At 37.0% G+C, this 18,730-nt stretch overlaps 1 protein-coding gene across 3 annotated transcripts in view; it reads right to left on the reverse strand.

The window, feature by feature from the left end:
- The window catches only part of LOC309621385 (uncharacterized protein), a 255,120-nt gene that overhangs the window by 208,047 nt on the left and 28,343 nt on the right, over nucleotides 1-18,730 (reverse strand). For 2 of the 3 annotated variants that reach the window (XR_014239979.1, XR_014239980.1), the window contains exon 3: nucleotides 5,954-6,418. Coding sequence is in view for 1 of the 3 variants with exons in the window: in XM_082408896.1 (XP_082265022.1) it covers nucleotides 3,315-3,767 (453 nt within the window). In the remaining 2 variants the exon portion in view is untranslated. Of the gene's footprint in view, nucleotides 6,419-18,730 lie in introns of all 3 variants that reach the window. The other variant, XM_082408896.1, reaches the window with a different exon arrangement.

An 18,730-nucleotide genomic window follows, 5' to 3' on the forward strand; every position in this document is an offset into this window, starting at 1 on the left:
AACTAAATGAATTTACATTGATGGATGAGCTTTTATGAAATGCCTGGAATCAGATTATACTACAGATTTTCTTCTTGTTTCTCCTGTATCCACTAAGTGCTTTCTATTGGACAGTGTTTTCCTCTCCATATTGTTTTAAAAGTTATGATTTTTTAAATGTTCTATAGTTTTTGCCCTTAACTTAAGAATCATGTGCATGTTTATTTTTCTTAATTTCTTTTAAAGGTATTAATACCTATAACTTCTCCCTAATAAAATAAGAAGTTCAGCATGCTCTCAAATTAATTTGGTCACATCTCATCTCCATTATGTTAACATTGTCTATAATTTTAGTTACGGGTTATGATGAATATACATTCGTTTTTTCCTTCCCTTTAGTCCTGGAATTATTTTTATTTTCTTTTTAAGGCATAAATAAACTTAGCAAAGAAATTTGATCCTCTTAACTTGCTATATTTCTAGAACTATCATTTGGATTTTTTTCTATTCTCATTTGAGGACTTCAAAGATCAAGTTTTCAATGAGGGTTCTTGCGTAGCAGATCCTGTAAGGCCTAGTATCCCAAAGAATATTTTTATCATTCCTTCACATTTGAATAACAATTTAGCTAGGTAAAAAGTCTAGGCTCAAAGTTCTTTTCCTCAATATTAAAAAATGATAGCTCCATTGCTTTCTTGTATCCAGAATACTATTGAAAAGTTGGATATCAGTCTAACTCTAATTCCTTTATTGTTGATCTAGTTTTTCTTTCTGGCTCATTTTTAGGATGGTTGGCTTTTTTTTAACTAACACTATTTACATTTTAGAGCAGTTTTAGTTTTACCTAAAAATTTAGCGGGAAGTACAGAATTCTCATATATCCCAACACGCCCCCACACACACAGGTACCCTTATTATTAACGTTTTATAACAGTGTGGTACATTTGTTATAATTGGTGAGGCAATATTGATACGTTCAAATTCATGTACATTAGGGTTCACTCTCATGTTGCAAATTCTATTGATTTTGAAAAATGCATAGTATTATTCGCCCTTACAGTATCATACAGAATAGTTTCACTGCCCTAAAAATCCAATGTGCTCCAAATATTCATCCCTCCCTCCCTCTCCCCATTGCCATCATCATCACTATCACCATGAAAATCAATATCATCATCATCACCACCATAACCATAAACATCATCTTCATCATCATTACCATCACCATCACAATTATCAACATTATCATCTTCTTCATAATCAAAAGAATCTTCGTAATAATCAGTCATCATCTTTATCACCATCAGCAGCAGCAAATCACCATCATCATTCATATAAGCATCAGCAGCATCATTATCATGATCATCAACATCACCATCATCTTCATCAGAACCATCACCATCCTCATCATCATTGCCCCACACCATCATCTTCATTATCATTGTCACCATCTGTTATGAACTGAATTTTGTCCCCCAAATACATATACTGAAGCCCTAAACCCAAATGTGACTGTATTTGGAGATAGGGCCTTTAAGGAGGTAATTAAAGTCAAACGAAGTCATAAAGTTGGGGCTCTATTCCTATTGGATTTGTGTCCTTATAAGAAGAGGAAGAGACACTAGACCTCACTTTTCCCTGTCATGCACAAAGAATAGATCATGGCACAATAAGAAGGTGCCATCTGCGAGTTGAGGAGAGAGTCCTCACAATAAACCAACCCTGCTGGTACTTTGATCTTAGACTTCCAGCCTCCAGAACTATTAGAAAATAAATGTATGTTGTTCAAGCTACCCAGTCTGTAGCATTTTGTTACAGCAGCCCAAGCAAATAATACACCATTATAATCATCTTTACCATCTAAACCACCATAATTGTCACTTGCATCATCAGCACCATCACCATTTTCTTAATCACCATCATCATCACTTTTAAGATCATCATCATTATCACCATCATCATCATTACTGGAATCATGACCATATTTATCATCTGTATTATTACCACTTTCATCACTATCATCATCAATCACCATCATCTTCATATGTATCATCCTCACCATCCTCATCCTTACCATTATCAGCATAGTCATCATCACAATCTACATCATCTCCATCATCTCCGTAATTATCACCATCAAAATCATCATCATCACCATTATCATTATCATCACATCCTATCTTTATACCTATCATCACTGTAATCATTACTTCATCTTCACCTTCATCATCATGATATTCATCACCATCATCACCATCGTTCTCGTTATCATCATTATCCTTACATCATCATCTTTGTCATGGTCATCACCCTAAGCATGATCTTCATCTTCATCAACATCATCACCGTTAGCATCATCATCGCCATCATTACTACCTCATATTATCATCCTCATTTCATCTCCATCATCATCATTATCATCATCATTTTCATTACCACCTGCATGTTTTTCATCATCTCAGTTATCACCATCTTCATTATTGCTCACTTTATTATTATAATAATAATCTTCATCTTCATTGTCATCACTATCATTTTCATCTTCACCATATTCATCTTCATTATTACCATCATCACAATCATAATTGCCATCATCACATTCACTATCATCATTATCATCATCTTCTTCTTCATAATGATCATCACCATATTCATCAACATAATCAGATTCTTATCATCAAAATCATCACCAATATTATTTTCCCTACATTTCTCACCATCATAGCTATCATCATCACCAACATGTACATTGCCATCATTCATCATCCTTATCTTTATCATCATCACCATCATTATCTTAATTATCACTTGCATTATTCTTATCACCAAGATCATCACAAATATCTTTGCTGTTATCATCACAGTCAGCACTACTGCTATCATTATCACCATGATCAACCTTACAATCATCATGATTATCATTTTCATTATCACCACCATCATCTCTACCATTATCACCATCATGAACACCATCATCATCATTTCATTATTATCATCATCTTTATTTTCTTCATCATAACCATCATCTTTATTATATCATTTTCATCATTCAAATCACTACTTCATCTTTATCATGAACGTATCATCATCATCTTCACAATCTTCATCAATATCCTCATCTCTAGAATCATCATCATCTTCTGCTTCATCACCATCATTATCTACATTATCATCATCACCATTCTCATCACCATCATAATCTTCATTACAACTATCATTTACAATATTTCCATCACCATTGTCATTAACATCATCTTCCTCACACCATCATCACCATTCTCATCATTTTCATCCTCACCATATCCTCATCAGCTTTGCATTCATCATCACCATCATCACCAGATGACCATCATCATCACTATCTCACTATCTTCATTCTTATTGTTATCACCATTACCATCTTCATGAGGAGCAGCATTCTCAGCATTCTTTACACCATCATTACTACCACTGTCATCATCTTTATCATCACTATCATCCTCCTCACCATTGTTTTCATCATCTTCATTACAATTACCATTAGCATCATCTTTATCATCATCCTCATCTTCACCACCATCATCTTCATCTTCACCACCATCATCGTCATCACCATCATAAGCCTTTTGTTTATCATTATCATCACCATCATATCCATTATCCTCATGCATATCATCACTGTCATCAACAGGACCTTCAGTAGCATCATTGCCACCATTATCACCACCTTCATCATCCTCATTTTCATTATTATTCATCACAGTCACTATTATTACCAGCAGCATCTTCATGAACATCTTTATCTTCATCTCATCATAATCCTCACTATAGTCTCCATCATTACCAGATATTCAGAAGATAGATCAATTACAGAGAAAAACTTAGACAAAGTTACCAAAGTCAGAGGAGTTGCATGGGTTAATGGAACAAATTTTTTTAGTTCTCTAAGATCTTGTACAAATCTATATAGAGAACAACCATCCTTATGAAATTTAATTTCCTTCTTTATTGGAAGTATAGGAGTACTATATAGTGCGGGCCTTTTTTAAAGTATCCCTTGTTTTATTCTAATTCTTTTATAATTACTTTTATTCCTTCTAATTGAGCTTTCAACAAAGGATATTGTTTTACACACCATGGCTTATCCTTTTGGTAAAATGTTTTTATTGGTTCTATATCTCGGTTCTATATCTTGCATGTGACAAGTATCAATATTATTCTCTGGAGCCCAAAACAATGCATTGTTTCAACTCAAGGTGCTTTTCTACCATTTTGTGAGACTGCCATTCTCTACCATACCTCCTTTCTTTCAATGGACATATAACAAATTCTGATACCTCCTTGAGAGGAGCTCCACAGACACTCCATTCGGAGTACAGAATATGGTAGCCCTTAAGTTTCACAGTTGTACTCTCCCAAATAGATTTACAGAAGAATCAGGAGAAAGTAAGAAAACATGTTTCTCAGTCAGAGGACCTGACAATATGGGAACTGTGCAAGATAAAAAAAAAAAAAAAAAAAAATCAAGTAGAAAAATGAACAAGGAAAAAGGCTGATATAAGATACCATGTACCAAAATGTTCACTGCAGCTCTATTTACAATAGCCAGGACATGGAAGCAACCTAAGTGTCCATCATCGGATGAATAGATAAAGAAGATGTGGCACATATATACAATGGAATATTACTCAGCCATAAAAAGAAATGAAATTGAGTTATTTGTAGTGAGGTGGAAGGAGTTAGAGTCTGTCATACAGAGTGAAGTAAGTCAGAAAGAGAAAAACAAATACAGTATGCTAACACATATATATGGAATCTAAGGGGGAAAAAAAAAAAGGTCATGAAGAACCTAGGGGCAAGACGGGAATAAAGACACAGACCTACTAGAGAATGGATTTGAGGATATGGGGAGGGGGAAGGGTAAGCTGTGACAAAGTGAGAGAGTGGCATGGACATATATACACTGTCAAACGTAAAATAGATAGCTAGTGGGAAGCAGCCACATGGCACAGGGAGATCAGCTAGGTGGTTTGTGACCACCTAGAGGGGTGGGATAGGGAGGGTGGGAGACGCAAGAGGGAAGAGATATGGGAACATATGTATATGTATAACTGATTCACTTTGTTATAAAGCAGAAACTAACACACCATCGTAAAGCAATTATACTCCAATAAAGATGTTAAAAGAAAAAAAAAAGATACCAGCATCCTATGTTGATCTATCACTAAATGGAATGTGATAGAAATTCCTGAGGAAATTGCAGAATAAGTATCACCAGTATCACCAGTTCTCAACTCTTGAGATTCCATAAATCTGTCCATTTTAAGCCATTTGCCAATTATTCCCTAGCTTTCTGGGCTTTCCTGATTCCCTATTTATGCAATTCCTTCATCCTCAAGGGTTTCTTTCTATAATCCTCCTTCTAATATCCTGACTTCTGGCAATATGGTCATACATTTTCCCTTCCTCCTTTGTCCCTTTCATAATTTCTCCAGAGTAGGGGTTATTCCCTTTAGTAAATAGTTCTAACTGAGCAACTAACACAGTAGTTTTTAAATGTCTCCTTCTTTTTTTACTTTTATCAGTTTATTGTAAAGGGATATTGTAAAGAACACAGAGGAACAGCTAGATGAAGTAGTACATAGAGTGAGGTCAAGAAGGATCCAGAGCATAAGAGCTTCTGCCTGCATGGAAATGGGGTGCACCACCCTCCCAGCACCTGGATGCATTCACCAACCTGGAAGCTCAGAATTTCTCCATTTTTAATTTTTCTCTTGGGTGTACCAAAAATGAGTAGATGCTGCTAAGATTTGAGTAATAGTCTGTCCTTGCCTTACTACAACATTTTCCCTAAAATGAGTTTTAAGAATCAACAAAAGAGCCAAGACAAAAGGTAGTTAGGGTCAGAGGATGAGTTTGATCTGCCCTTAGATCTAGGCCAAAAAACATAGAGAAAACATCAACAAATCACTGATGAAATCAATGGGGGACTCACCCATCTTCTGGGTACACCACTGCAACTTCTGCCAGCTCATCTTTAATGGAAAGGCTTCAAGTGCAGCCATTATCAACCCCTCTTCATGGATCTCGAAGTTCTTAGTTCTCGCATACTTGTCGGGGGATGGTAGACAGCCATCTTCCCTTGACCACCATAACACTTTATATGATCTTCCAGACTCTGAAGTGCTTGCTCCATCAAATGAACAATCTTCTGGTAGCAGAATTCCATGCAGCTACCAGTTGCATAATTCTAGGCAGCAGCCAGTACACAACACTATGCATGGGGCTGTAAACACCGTGGAGTACTTCTGCAAACTACTGGGTCCCAGGGAAAAGCCTTGAAATGAGTACTATCAGTTGGCAAGAAAGGTATGTGAATTACCTGGGAGTCTGGGGTAGCTTCTCAATGCCATCAGCTTTGCTGCCAATCCAAATAGCAAGGGCTTATAGGGAAAAGAATCTGAAAAAAAATATATTGATATCTATATCTATATATATCTGAATCAAGGTACTGTACACCTGAAACTAACACAACATTGTAAACATTGTAAATCAACCATACTTCAATAAAAAAATAAAAATTTTAAAAACGTGGAATGATAAAATAAATAAATAGATGAATAAATAAAATAAGTTTCCTTACAAAAAAAAAAAGAATGGAGGAACTCAGTAAGATGGCTAGGTACAAAAAATATAGAAAAGCCAATAGCTTGCCTGATTGGCAACAATACAATTGTAGGGATTTCTACAAATTGCTGGGGAAAAAGGGGCCTGAGAAATGTCAAACGATTCTGTCAGAATCTAAGAAGAATGGGAAATGAAAACCCACTTCATCTGAAGAAGGTGGAGGAAGAGGACCCTGCAGGAAGGGACTCCACATTCCAAAACTCATCCCTATGAATTCTGTAATATTTATCACTCCATGATTTCTGAGAACACAGTGTGGCACTGTAACTAATTCTCTCCTATATTACTATAAATGAACAAGAACAGTATAAAAAAAAATAGGAAGAGCTCATTTTTGTCACATTGATAAGAAAAATATAAATTATATAGCATTTTGGTCTGTTTCATCAGCTTAACACCTTCCGTTTTTTGCCTTTTTCCATGTAACCAGCAAAGCTACTCTCCATCCTGTTGCCTTCATATGGGTGCAAAGTTATTTATCCAAGTTCTCAGTTATTTTCAGATCATGTCCCTTTATCATGTGATAAAGGACTCTTGGAGGTGTAATCTGAGATAAGACATGAAGTAGACTCAGGGCTAATCCATGAGACATATAAACATTTGTCTTCAAATAAGGCAGGTAATTCATTACTAGCTAAAGAAATTGTGCCCTCATCCTTCTTCTCAGGGAAATGTACTGATGAAGGAAATCACTTGTCTAAATGATTATCACCTTCCCTTTCCCTGGAGTAAGTTTGAGTCAGGGAGGCATAAAGAAATGTTGGGAAGCAGAGGGGATGAGAAAAGCAAAGAAGAGGAGGTATTCCTGCAAGGGAAAGTGCCTTTAATTCACACAATTCAGCTTCTATTTTTCTCAATCCTGTTTCTGAAAATCCAAAATGGTTTTTAGGTTTTCTTAGGCTACTATTTACCCCATAAATATCACTAATTCATTTGTGTGGGATGAGGCCTAAGAACTCCAGAAAACATGTTACTCTATCCAAATCAAAAGAATCACCCTCAAGCAACTGCAATACTATATTCTTATATAACCATCCAAAACATGATAGACAGATATTACACTTTTAACAGAAAGACCTGCAGGTAACATTTCTGTCTTCCAATATTTTCCAACAATATAGTGAGCCTGACTGGATTTCAGAGCTCATATTACCCATGTTTATTTGATAATAAAATCTTGAATTTGGAAAGGATTGTTCAACTGATTAGTATTCTAAAAGAGCAGAGAGCTATAAAGGAAACTTTTTATAATTCTGGTTCTTTTATCTGACTGTTGTGTGGTGATCAACCTTCAGCTGGTCTGCTCAGCTGAGGAACTGCAAGACAATGCCATCCTCATCAACAAAACTGTTGGGTAAATATAATTTAAAACAAAAAATCTCCTTCCAACCCATAAAAACCTCTCCGCAAAGGTATGTGAGAATGAAAACAATTTTATTACTGAATAAGCATTAAACCAAAATGTGATGGATATCATGACACAATCCACTAAAGGGATTGCAAAGACAGAAAGAAATCTCACTTTCCTATATAGCTAAGTGAATACAACCCATTACTTTAGGTAGGTTTTTTTTTTTTAATTTTTAATTTTTTTAAAGAAATTCTTTTTAAATTTTATTTATTTAGTTATTTATTTATTTATGGCTGTGTTGGGTCTTAGTTCCTGTGCGAGGGCTTTCTCCAGTTGCGGCAAGCGGGGGCCACTCTTCATCATGGTGCGCGGGCCTCTCACTATCGCGACAGGCTCCAGATGCGCAGGCTCAGTAATTGTGGCTCACGGGCCTAGTTGCTCTGCGGCATGTGGGATCCTCCCAGACCAGGGCTCGAACCCGTGTCCCCTACACTGGCAGGCAGACTCTCAACCACTGTGCCACCAGGGAAGCCCTTTAGGTAGGTTTTGCTATTGGAAGTCAAGTAATAAGTTAGGCTTATCTCCTCCCAGGACACAGGAGTATTGGGTGCTAACTTCCCTGATGATTACACTTAAAGGATGGCTCTCATGTCCTTTTCTAAAAATTTATTTTTGTTGAGGTAATACTGGTTTATAATATCATGTAAGTTTCATGTGTATAACATTATATTTCTACTTCTGTGTATATTACAGTGTGCTAATCCCAAAAAATTTAATTTCCATCTGTCACCATACAGTTGGTCCCCTTTACCCATTTCACCTTCTCCCCCTACCCTTTCCCCTCTGGTAACCACTAATCTGTTCTTTGTATCTACATAATAGCTCCCATGTCCTTGACAAAACTTTCCTGAGTTGGGAGACTGATGAGCAGCTTATTTAGGCATTAAATAGGTTTACATACATTTGAAAAGGACAAAGAAAGAAATTCGGAAAAATAAAGGGACAAGAAAGAAGTCTCTTTCCTGATTTTCAACACAGAGAATCAAACCTCTTATACTTAATTTATATTTTCCCTTATATCCTCCTAAAAATACTTCTCACTTTCATCATAACCATAATCATCAACATAATTATAACTACTATCACCCTCACTATTCTCACAATCTCATCCTCCTCCATCTCACCATCATCACCATGACTATCACCTATCACTATCATTACCAACTTCACTTTAACCAACATTTTCATAAACACCTTTAGTATCTTAATCATCACCATAATCATCAACATCATCGCCAACATCAGCATCACCATCATCATCAATACTATCATCATCTCCCTTATTATCATCGCTATCTTCGACATCTCCATTCTCAACATCATCTTCATCACCATTATCTTCAACATAACAATTCTTACCAAATTCATCTTTATTAATGTCATCATAATCACCATCATATTTATTATTGCCATCAATGTCTTCCTTATAAATATTAACATTAGCAGTTGCAGCATTGCTATGGTTAATTTTATGTGTCAACTTCACTGGGACACAGGGTGCCCAGATAGTTGGTCAACATTATTCTGAGTGTTTCTGTAAGAGTGTTTTTGGATAAGTTTAACATTTAAATCCACACACAAACAATGATCATGCAACACTTCAAGGAAAACGAAAAATCAAGGTAACATGACACCACCAAGGGAACACAATAATTTTCCAGTAACTTGACCCAAAGAAATGTAGATCTATGAATTGCCTAATGAGAAATATAAAACAGTACTTTTAAGGGAGCTTAGCAAACTACAAGGGGACATGGATATACAGTTAAACAAAATTAGGAGAACAATATAAAAACAAAATGAGAAATTGAATAAAGAAACAGAAATGATAAAAAAGAACTAAAAAGATATCCTGGAGCTGAAGAATGCAATGATTGAACTGAAAAATTTAATAGAGAACTTCAACAACAGACTTGATCAAACAGAAGAAAAAATCAGTAAAATCTAAGCCTGGTCATTTGAAGTTAGCCAGATGGAGGAACAAAAAGAAAAAAGAAGGAAAAAAAAAAAAAGACAAGAAAGCATATGTGACCTATGAGGCACAATCAAAAGAATGAATATATGCATTAAGGGAGTACCAGAAGGTGGAGAGAGACAAATGGACAGAAAGCTTACTTAAAGAAATAATGGCTGAAAACAACCCAAGTCTATAGAGGGAAATGGACACCAAGACTCATGAAGCCCAAAAGTCTTGACATAGGTGTAAAGAAGTCTACATTGACAAATTATAAAAAGGCAAAGACAATGAGAGAATTTTGAAAGCAGCAAGAGAAAAGTGACTTATATACAAGGGAGTCCCCAAGAGACTATGAGTGAATTTCTCAGAAGGAACCTTGAAGGACAGGAGAGAGTGGGATGATATATTCAAATTACTGAAAGAAAAAAACTACCAACCGATAACACTGTACCTGGCAAAACTGTCCTTTAAGAATGAAAGAGTGATAAAGACTTTCCAAGACAAAAACTGAGGTAGTTTTTCACTACTAGCCCTGTGTTGCAAGAATTGCTAAAGAGAGTTCAAATTGAAATGAAAAGATGTTGATCAACAACCCAAAAACATATGAAAGTATAAATTCCACTGCTAGAGGTAAATACGAAGACAAACTCAGAATATTTAATACTACAATAGTGTAATAGCATACATCTTTTTTAACACTAGTATATAAATTAAAAGACAAATGTAGTAAGAATTATAAGCACAGAAATTTGTTAATAAAAACACAATATAGAAAGAAGTAAAATTTGACATCAATTATGTAAAGTATGAGGGGGAAATATATGGTAGAGTTTCTGTACACAATTGAAGTTCAGTTTTATCAGCTTAAAACTAAAAATGGTTGATGTGAACCTTCTGGTTACCACCCAAAAAAAGTACGTAAATACACAAGATGAAGAGAAAAGAATCAAAGTGCCTAATACTGGAAAAATCACCAAACCACAAAGAAAGACAACAGAGAATAAGACAGGAAGAAGAAAAGTACAAAAGAGACAGAAACAATTAACAAAATGGCAATGGTAAGTCCTTACCTATCAATAAACACTCTAAATGTGAATGGGGTCGGAAACATGGCAGAGTGAGAAACTACCTTTTCCCTCTCCTTCAGTCTACAACAAGTAAAACATCCACAACTCAAAAAAGGTGCTTGCGCCCAAAACAACAGGATGTCAGAAAATTCCACACCTCTGTACATCTAAATGTGGGTGGATTGGAACACATGGAGGAAGTAGAACTGAGGGAACAGCAGAGATGGAGCCTGCAGTCCTAGTTCTCTAACCATAGCAGCAGAGCCCATACATTCAGAGAACCCAGTAGCACCAGGGAAGGCAGCACACATGACTCCAGCCACCCAACCACACCAGCACCTGTAGCCACAGGTAACTGGGCAGCAGTAGCAGTGGGGCCTAGGACCCTGTCCCTCCAGCCACTGAGAAACCACAACCAGGGCCCCTGCCCCCCACATCTGCAGTGTCAGAGCCCATGAACTTCACAACAAATGACCAACCCACAGCTAACATCATAATGGTGAAAAATTGAGAACTATCCTTCCAAGATCTGGAAAAAGACAAGGATGCCCACTCTCATCACTCTTGGTCAACATAATATTGGAAGTCCTAGCCAGAGCAATCAGGCAAGAAAAAGAAATAAAGGGAATCCGAATTGGAAAGGAATGTGTAAAACTGTCACTATTTGCAACTGACATGATTTTATCTATAGAAAGCCCTAAAGACTCCACCAAAAAACTCCTTGAAATAATAAATGAATACAGTAAAGTTGTCAGATACAAAATCAATATACAAAAATCTGCTGCATTTATATATACTAACAATGAGCTAGCAGAAAGAGAAATTAAGGAAACAATTCCATTTACAATTGCAACAAAAAAGAATAAAATACCTAGGAATAAATTTAGGAGGTGAAAGACCTATACACTGAAAACTATGAGACATTGTTGAAAGAAATTGAAGACGACACAAATAAATGCTCATGGATTAGAAGAAGTAACATTGTCAAAATGTCCTTATTACTTAAAGCAATCTGCAGCTTCAATGCAATCTCTGTCAAAACACCAAGGACGTTTTTCACAATATAGAACAAAAATTCTAAATTTTATATGTAACCACAAAAGACCACAAATAGCCAAAGCAATTCTGAGAAAAAAGAAGAAGCTGGAGGTATCACACGCCCTTATTTCAAACTATACTACAAAGCCATAGTAACCAAAACAGCATGGTACTGGCAGAAAAACAGACACACAGATCAATGAAACAGATCTATGAATTGCCTAATGAGAAATATAAAACAGTAGTTTTAAGGAAGCTCAGCAAACTACAAAATGTCCTTATTACTTAAAGCAATCTACAGATTCAATGCAATCCCTGTCAAAACACAAAGGATGTTTTTCACAAAATAGAACAAAAAATTCTAAATTTTATATGAACCACAAAAGACCATAAATAGCCAAAGCAATTCTGAGAAAAAAGAAAGAGCTGGACAATTAATTTACAGCAAAGGAGCAAAGAACATACAATGGAGAAAGGATAGTTTCATCAGTAAATGGTGATGGGAAAACTGGACAGCGACATGCAAAACAATCAAACTGGACTATTCTCTCACACCATGCACAAAAACAAATTCAAAATAAATTAAAGACTTTAATGTAAGACCTGAAACCATAAAACTCCTAGGAGAAAACATAGGCACTACTCCCTTTGACAACAGTCTTAACAATATCTTTCTAGATATGTCTCCTCAAGGAAGAGAAACAAAAGCAAAAATAAACAAATGGGATTACATCAAAGTAAAAAGCTTCTACACAGCAAAGGAAACCAATAAAGCTAAAAAACAAGTTATCAAGTAGAAGATATTTGCCAATGATATATCCAATAAGGGGTTAATATCCAAATTATATAAAGAACACATAAAACTCAACAACAAAAAAATAACCAACCTGATTTTAAAATAGGCAGAAGATCTGAATAAACATTTTCCCCAAAAGACATACTGATGGCCAACAAGCATGTGAAAACATGGTCAACATCACTATTAGGGAAGTGCAAATCAAAACCACAATGAGATATCACTTCACACCCATCAGAATGACTATTATAAAAAGGCAGGAAATAACAAGTGTTGACAAGGATGTAAAGAAAGGGGAACACTTGTACACTGTTTGTGGGAATATAAATTGGTGCAGCCACTATGGAAAACAGTATGGATCTGGAAGAGTTTGTCAGTTACTAAATATGCGCCTATCATACAGCCCAGCAACTATACTCCAGGGCATTTATCCCAGAAAAAATGAAAATTTATGTTCACAGAAGAATCTGTACATAAATGTCCATAGCAGCCTTAGTTGTAACAGCAAGAGAGAAAGAAAAAGAGACAACCCACATGTCCTTCAAGGGGTGAAACTCTGGAATATTCATATAATGGAATACTACTCGGCAATAAAAAGGAGTAAACTATTGGTGAGGCAAAAAAAAAAAAAAACAGTATGGAGAGTCCTCAAAAATTTTAGAATAGAACTACCATATGATCCAACTATCCCACTTCTGGGTATTTATCCAAAGAATATGAAAACACTAATCTGAAAAGATATCTGCACCTCCATGTTCATCATGGCATTATTTACAATAACTTAAGTGTCCATCAACAGATGAATGGATAAAGATGATGTGTTATAAATACACAATGGAATACTGCTCAGCCATAAAAAAGATGAAATATTGCCATTTGTGACAACACAGATGGACCTTGAGGGTATTATGCTAAGTGAAATAAGTCAGATGGAGAAAGACAAATACCGTATGATTTTACTCATATCTGGAATATGAAAACTAATAAACAAAATAAATGAACAAACCAAACCAAAACAAAACAAACACATAGATACAGGGAACAGAGTGGTGGTTCCCAGAGGGGAAGGGTGAAATGGATAAAGGGGATGAACTGTATGGTGATGGACAGAAAATAAAATTTTGGTGGTGAGCATGTGGTAGGGTATACAGAAGTAGAAACATAATGCTGTACACATGAAACTTATATAACGTTATCAATCAATGTTACCTCATTTTTCTTAAATGAGTATATCAAAAAAATAATAAAATAAATGTGAATGAACTAAACTCCCCAATCAAAAGACATAGAATGTCTGAGTGGACTGAAAAGAGACCCAACAATGTGTTGACTATGATAGACTCACTTTAGATTTAAGGACACATGGAAGGGAAAGTGAAGGGGTGGAGAAAGATAGCCCATGTAAATGATAACTGAAAGAGAACAGGGATGGCCATACTTACATAAATAAAATAGACTAAGTCAAAAAAAGTAACAAGAGAAAAAGAAGGTCATTATATAATGATAAAAGGATCAATTCAACAGAAACATATAAAAATTATAAATATATATGCACTCAACATGAAATCACCCAAGAATATAAAGCAAACATTGAAGACCTGAAGAGAGAAATAGACATAAATACAATAATAGTAGGAGACTTCAATACCCCACTGTCTATAATGGATAGATCATCCAGACAGAATATAAAAAAGGAAACAGCAGCACTGAACAACACTATAGACCAAATGGAGCTAACAATATATAAAGAACATTTCTGCCAACAGCAGCAGAATACTCAATTTTTGTCAAGTGCACATGAAACATTCTCCAGGATAGATTGCATGCTAGGTCAGAAAACAAGTCCTAACAAATTTAAGAAGATTGAAATCATTCAAATTATCTCTGCTGATAAAAATGGAATGAAAATGGAAATAAATAAAAGAAAGAAAATGGGAAAATTTAAAAATACATGGACATTAAACAACACAATCCTGAACAACCAAAGGAGAAAAGAAGAAATCAAAAAGAAAATTAGAAAATATCTGAAGATAAACAAAAACAAAACATACCGAAACTTATGGGACCCAGCAAAAGCAGTACTAAGAGGGAATATTATAGCATTGTCATACGTTTAAAAAGAGGATCTGAAATAACCTAATTAGAGCTAGAGAAAGCAAAGAATCTAAATGCAAAATTAGCAGAAAGAAGGAAATAATAGAGGATAGAGCAGAAATAAATAAAATAGAGATTAGAGAAACAATTTAAAAATTGATGAAACTAAGAGTTAGTTTTTTGAAAGAGTTGGGTTTTGTGTTTGATAAACAAAACTGACAAACCATTAGTTAGACTAAGAATAAAAGAGAGGAGACTCAAAAGAATAAGATCAAAAATGAAAGAGTCATTACAACTGATTAAACAAAAATAAAAAGCATCATATGAAAAATTACAAAAATGATGAAAAATTACACATCAACAAATTGCACAACCTAGAAGAAATGGAGGGATTCTTGGAGACATACACCTCCCAAGACTGAAAAGAACAAAAACAAATAAGGAGATTGAAGAAGTAATCAAAAGTCTCCCAAAAAAGAAAAGGCCAGGATCACATGACTTTTTTATGGGTAAATTTTACCAAACATTTAAAGAAGAATTAATATCAATTCATCTTAAACTCTTGCAAAAAATAGAAGAAAGAACACTTCTGAACTCATTCTATAAGGTCAGCATCACCCTAATACCAGAGCCAGATGAAGACACCAAAGAAAAGAAAACTTGCAGGCCAACATCTCTGATGAATACAGATGCAAAAATTATCCTCAAAATACTAGCAAACCAAATTCAACTGGACACTAAAAAAATTGTACTCCAAGAACAAGTAGGATTTCTCCCTGGAAGGTAAGGATGGTTAAACATATATACAAATTAGGAGAAGAGAACCCAGCCTCCATGTCCCCCTATAAAGATCAATTATTGGACAACTATGCATGAACAAAAACAGCTCTGGGAAACCTCCAGAGTCCATTAGGAAATGTTAACAACAGAGTGGAACAAAAAAACCTGAGAATAATTGCACAAGAAAAGAAGGAAGACAACTTCATTATGACTGCATCATCCCATTCCCCCAAGTGGAATTGTTCACCATCAAGAAGGAACTTCCCAGCTAGAAAGAGTTCCCCTCACCAGGAAAGGAAGAGTGGGGTAAGCGACCAGCTTCTCCAGCCCTGGGGGCAGGGTGTGAAGGTCCCACTTTGATTTCACCCCACCCAGATCAGCATATCTGAGACTTATAGAGCCAGTGAGGAACAAAGAAGAAAAGCAAGGGCTAATATTAGCAGAAATGTAGCAAGAGCCATTGTGGTACAGAGAGCTGCAATACAGACAAATTCAGAGGATTTCACTGCTGTTGAAGTCAACAGTCAGCACAGACAGTACAGATGCCCTGCAGATTTCACCAGCTTTCACCCCACAGATTTTTGCATTTGCTGACACCAACCACCTGACTCCCTCCACCACTACCCCTGCCAGAGTTGGAAACTGCACCAGTAGCCATCCCAAGAATCACCAGCTGTCCAAGTATAAGACACCAGCTGCCTGAATTCTTCCACTCCTGTGAGAGTCTGGGACCTGCACCAATAGCCAGCTCAGGCCCCTAGGGCTATGCGAGGGCAAGACACCAACCTAGACCGCCCTGGCTGACTCCCACTGCTGTACCCATGACTGGGCTATCCCCTTCAGCTGTGTGTTTCATGCCACCAGCCTAACCCCATTGTTGACCTCCACTGCAGCACGCACACCTACAGGGAAAATTTGCAGCCATGGGAAAGCACACCAACAGCCAGGGCCCCCACAGCTGCTTGTGGGCCCAGATCAAGCCCTGCCTCTGTCAAGGGCCAGCACCACCATACCCACCTGTAGCTAACCCCTCCAGCTGTGCACCTGCACACCCACAGCCCAACCCCTATCAAGACCTCCCCTGTAGTGTGCACACCCAGGAGAAAGTGTGCAGCATCAAGAGAGCATGCCGAAATCCAGGGCCTCCATAGCTGCCAGTAAGCCCATGGCCATGGTTGGCCACAATTCTAGACACCTGCCCTTACCCCTATCACTACATGGGTGTCTGCAACTGGACCCTGTCACTGCATAGGCACATGTAGCTGGCTCCCACAGCTGAGTGTGTGCAAAATACTGGATCCAGCCACTACCACTGCCTGCCATGGTCTCTGGCCACCAGAACTGGAGGTACTGCTGAAGACAACTGCCCTTGAAGCCACTGTGGACCCCAGAGTACTCACCAAGGATCACACAGTTGTTGATGCAGTAGAACACAGCATCCTGGGCCAGAGACATCATGTCTTAACAGAGCTGGTGACAAAACACACCACTGCACTTGGTGCCCTACATTACTAGACCAGGGGTCACAGCATGCTCCATCATACCCCACCCAAAGGTGAAAGGCTTCACTTATGGAAGTCAGTCCATAAAGTCTGGAAGAGGTGACTGCTTCTTCAAATGCACAGACACCTACACAAGGCTACAGGGATGACAAAGGATCAGGAAAACGTGTCTCCACCAAAAGAATGCAGTTAACCTCCAGTAACTGGCCCCAAAGAAATGGAGATACAGGAATTGCCCGACAAACAATTCAAAATAATTATTCTAAAGATGCTCAGGGAGGTACAAGAGAACACAAACGAGCAATTTAACAATACAGGCAGGGGCTTCCCTGGTGGCGCAGTGGTTGAGAATCCACCTGCCAGTGCAGGGAACATGGGTTCGATTCCTGGTCCAGGAAGATCCCACATGCCGCGGACCAACTAAGCCCGTGCGCCACAACTACTGAGCCTGTGCTCTAGAGCCTGTGAGCCACAACTACTGAGCCCACATGCTGCAACTACTGAAGCCCACGTGCCTAGAGCCCGTGCTCTGCAGCAAGAGAAGCCACCGCAATGAGAAGCCCAGTCACTGTAATGAAGAGTAGCCCCCGCTTGCCGCAATTAGAGAAAGCCCGCGCGCAGCAACGAAGACCCAACACAGCCAAAATAAATAAATTAAATAAATTAATTAATTTTAAAAAAAACCCAACAATACAGGCATACTTTAGAGATATTGTGGGTTCAGCTCTAGGCCACTGCAATAAACCAAATATTGCAATAAAGTAAGGCACACAAATTTTTTGGTCTCCCAGTGCATATAAATGTTTACACAATACTATAGTCTATTAAATGTGTTACAGCATTATGTCTAAAAAAATGTATCTACCTAAATTTAAAAATACCTTATTGCTAAAAAAAAATGCTAACCATCATCTGACAGCTCAAGGTTGCCACAAACCTTCAATTTGTTAAAAATGTCACATCTGCAAAGCACAATAAAGTAAAGCGCAATAAAACAAGGTATGCCTATATCAGGAAAACAACACAAGAATAAAATGAGACGTTCAACAAAGAGATAGAAAACCTTAAAAAGAAACAGAAATTTAGGAACTGATGAATACAATGACTGATCTAAAGAATTCAATAGAGAGCTTTGACACCAGACTTGAACAAGCAGAAGAGAGAATCAGTGATCTAGAAGACAGGTCAATTGAACTTATTCAATCAGAGAAGCAAAAAGAAAAATGAATGAAAATGAAAGAAATAAACATATGGGACTTATGGGATACCATAAACAGAAATATATGCATCACTGGAATCTGAGAAGAAGAAAGGGAGAAAGGGTAGAGAGCTTTTTTTTTTTTTAATATTTATTTATTTGGCTGCATCGGGTCTTAGTTGTGGCACATGGGATCTTCGTTGAGGAATTCGGGATCTTTCATTGCAGCACGTGGCCTCTTT

Source organism: Balaenoptera borealis, assembly GCF_965194805.1.
Source record: "Balaenoptera borealis genome assembly, contig: HAP1_SCAFFOLD_375, whole genome shotgun sequence".
Classification (NCBI taxonomy): Eukaryota; Metazoa; Chordata; class Mammalia; order Artiodactyla; family Balaenopteridae; genus Balaenoptera; species Balaenoptera borealis.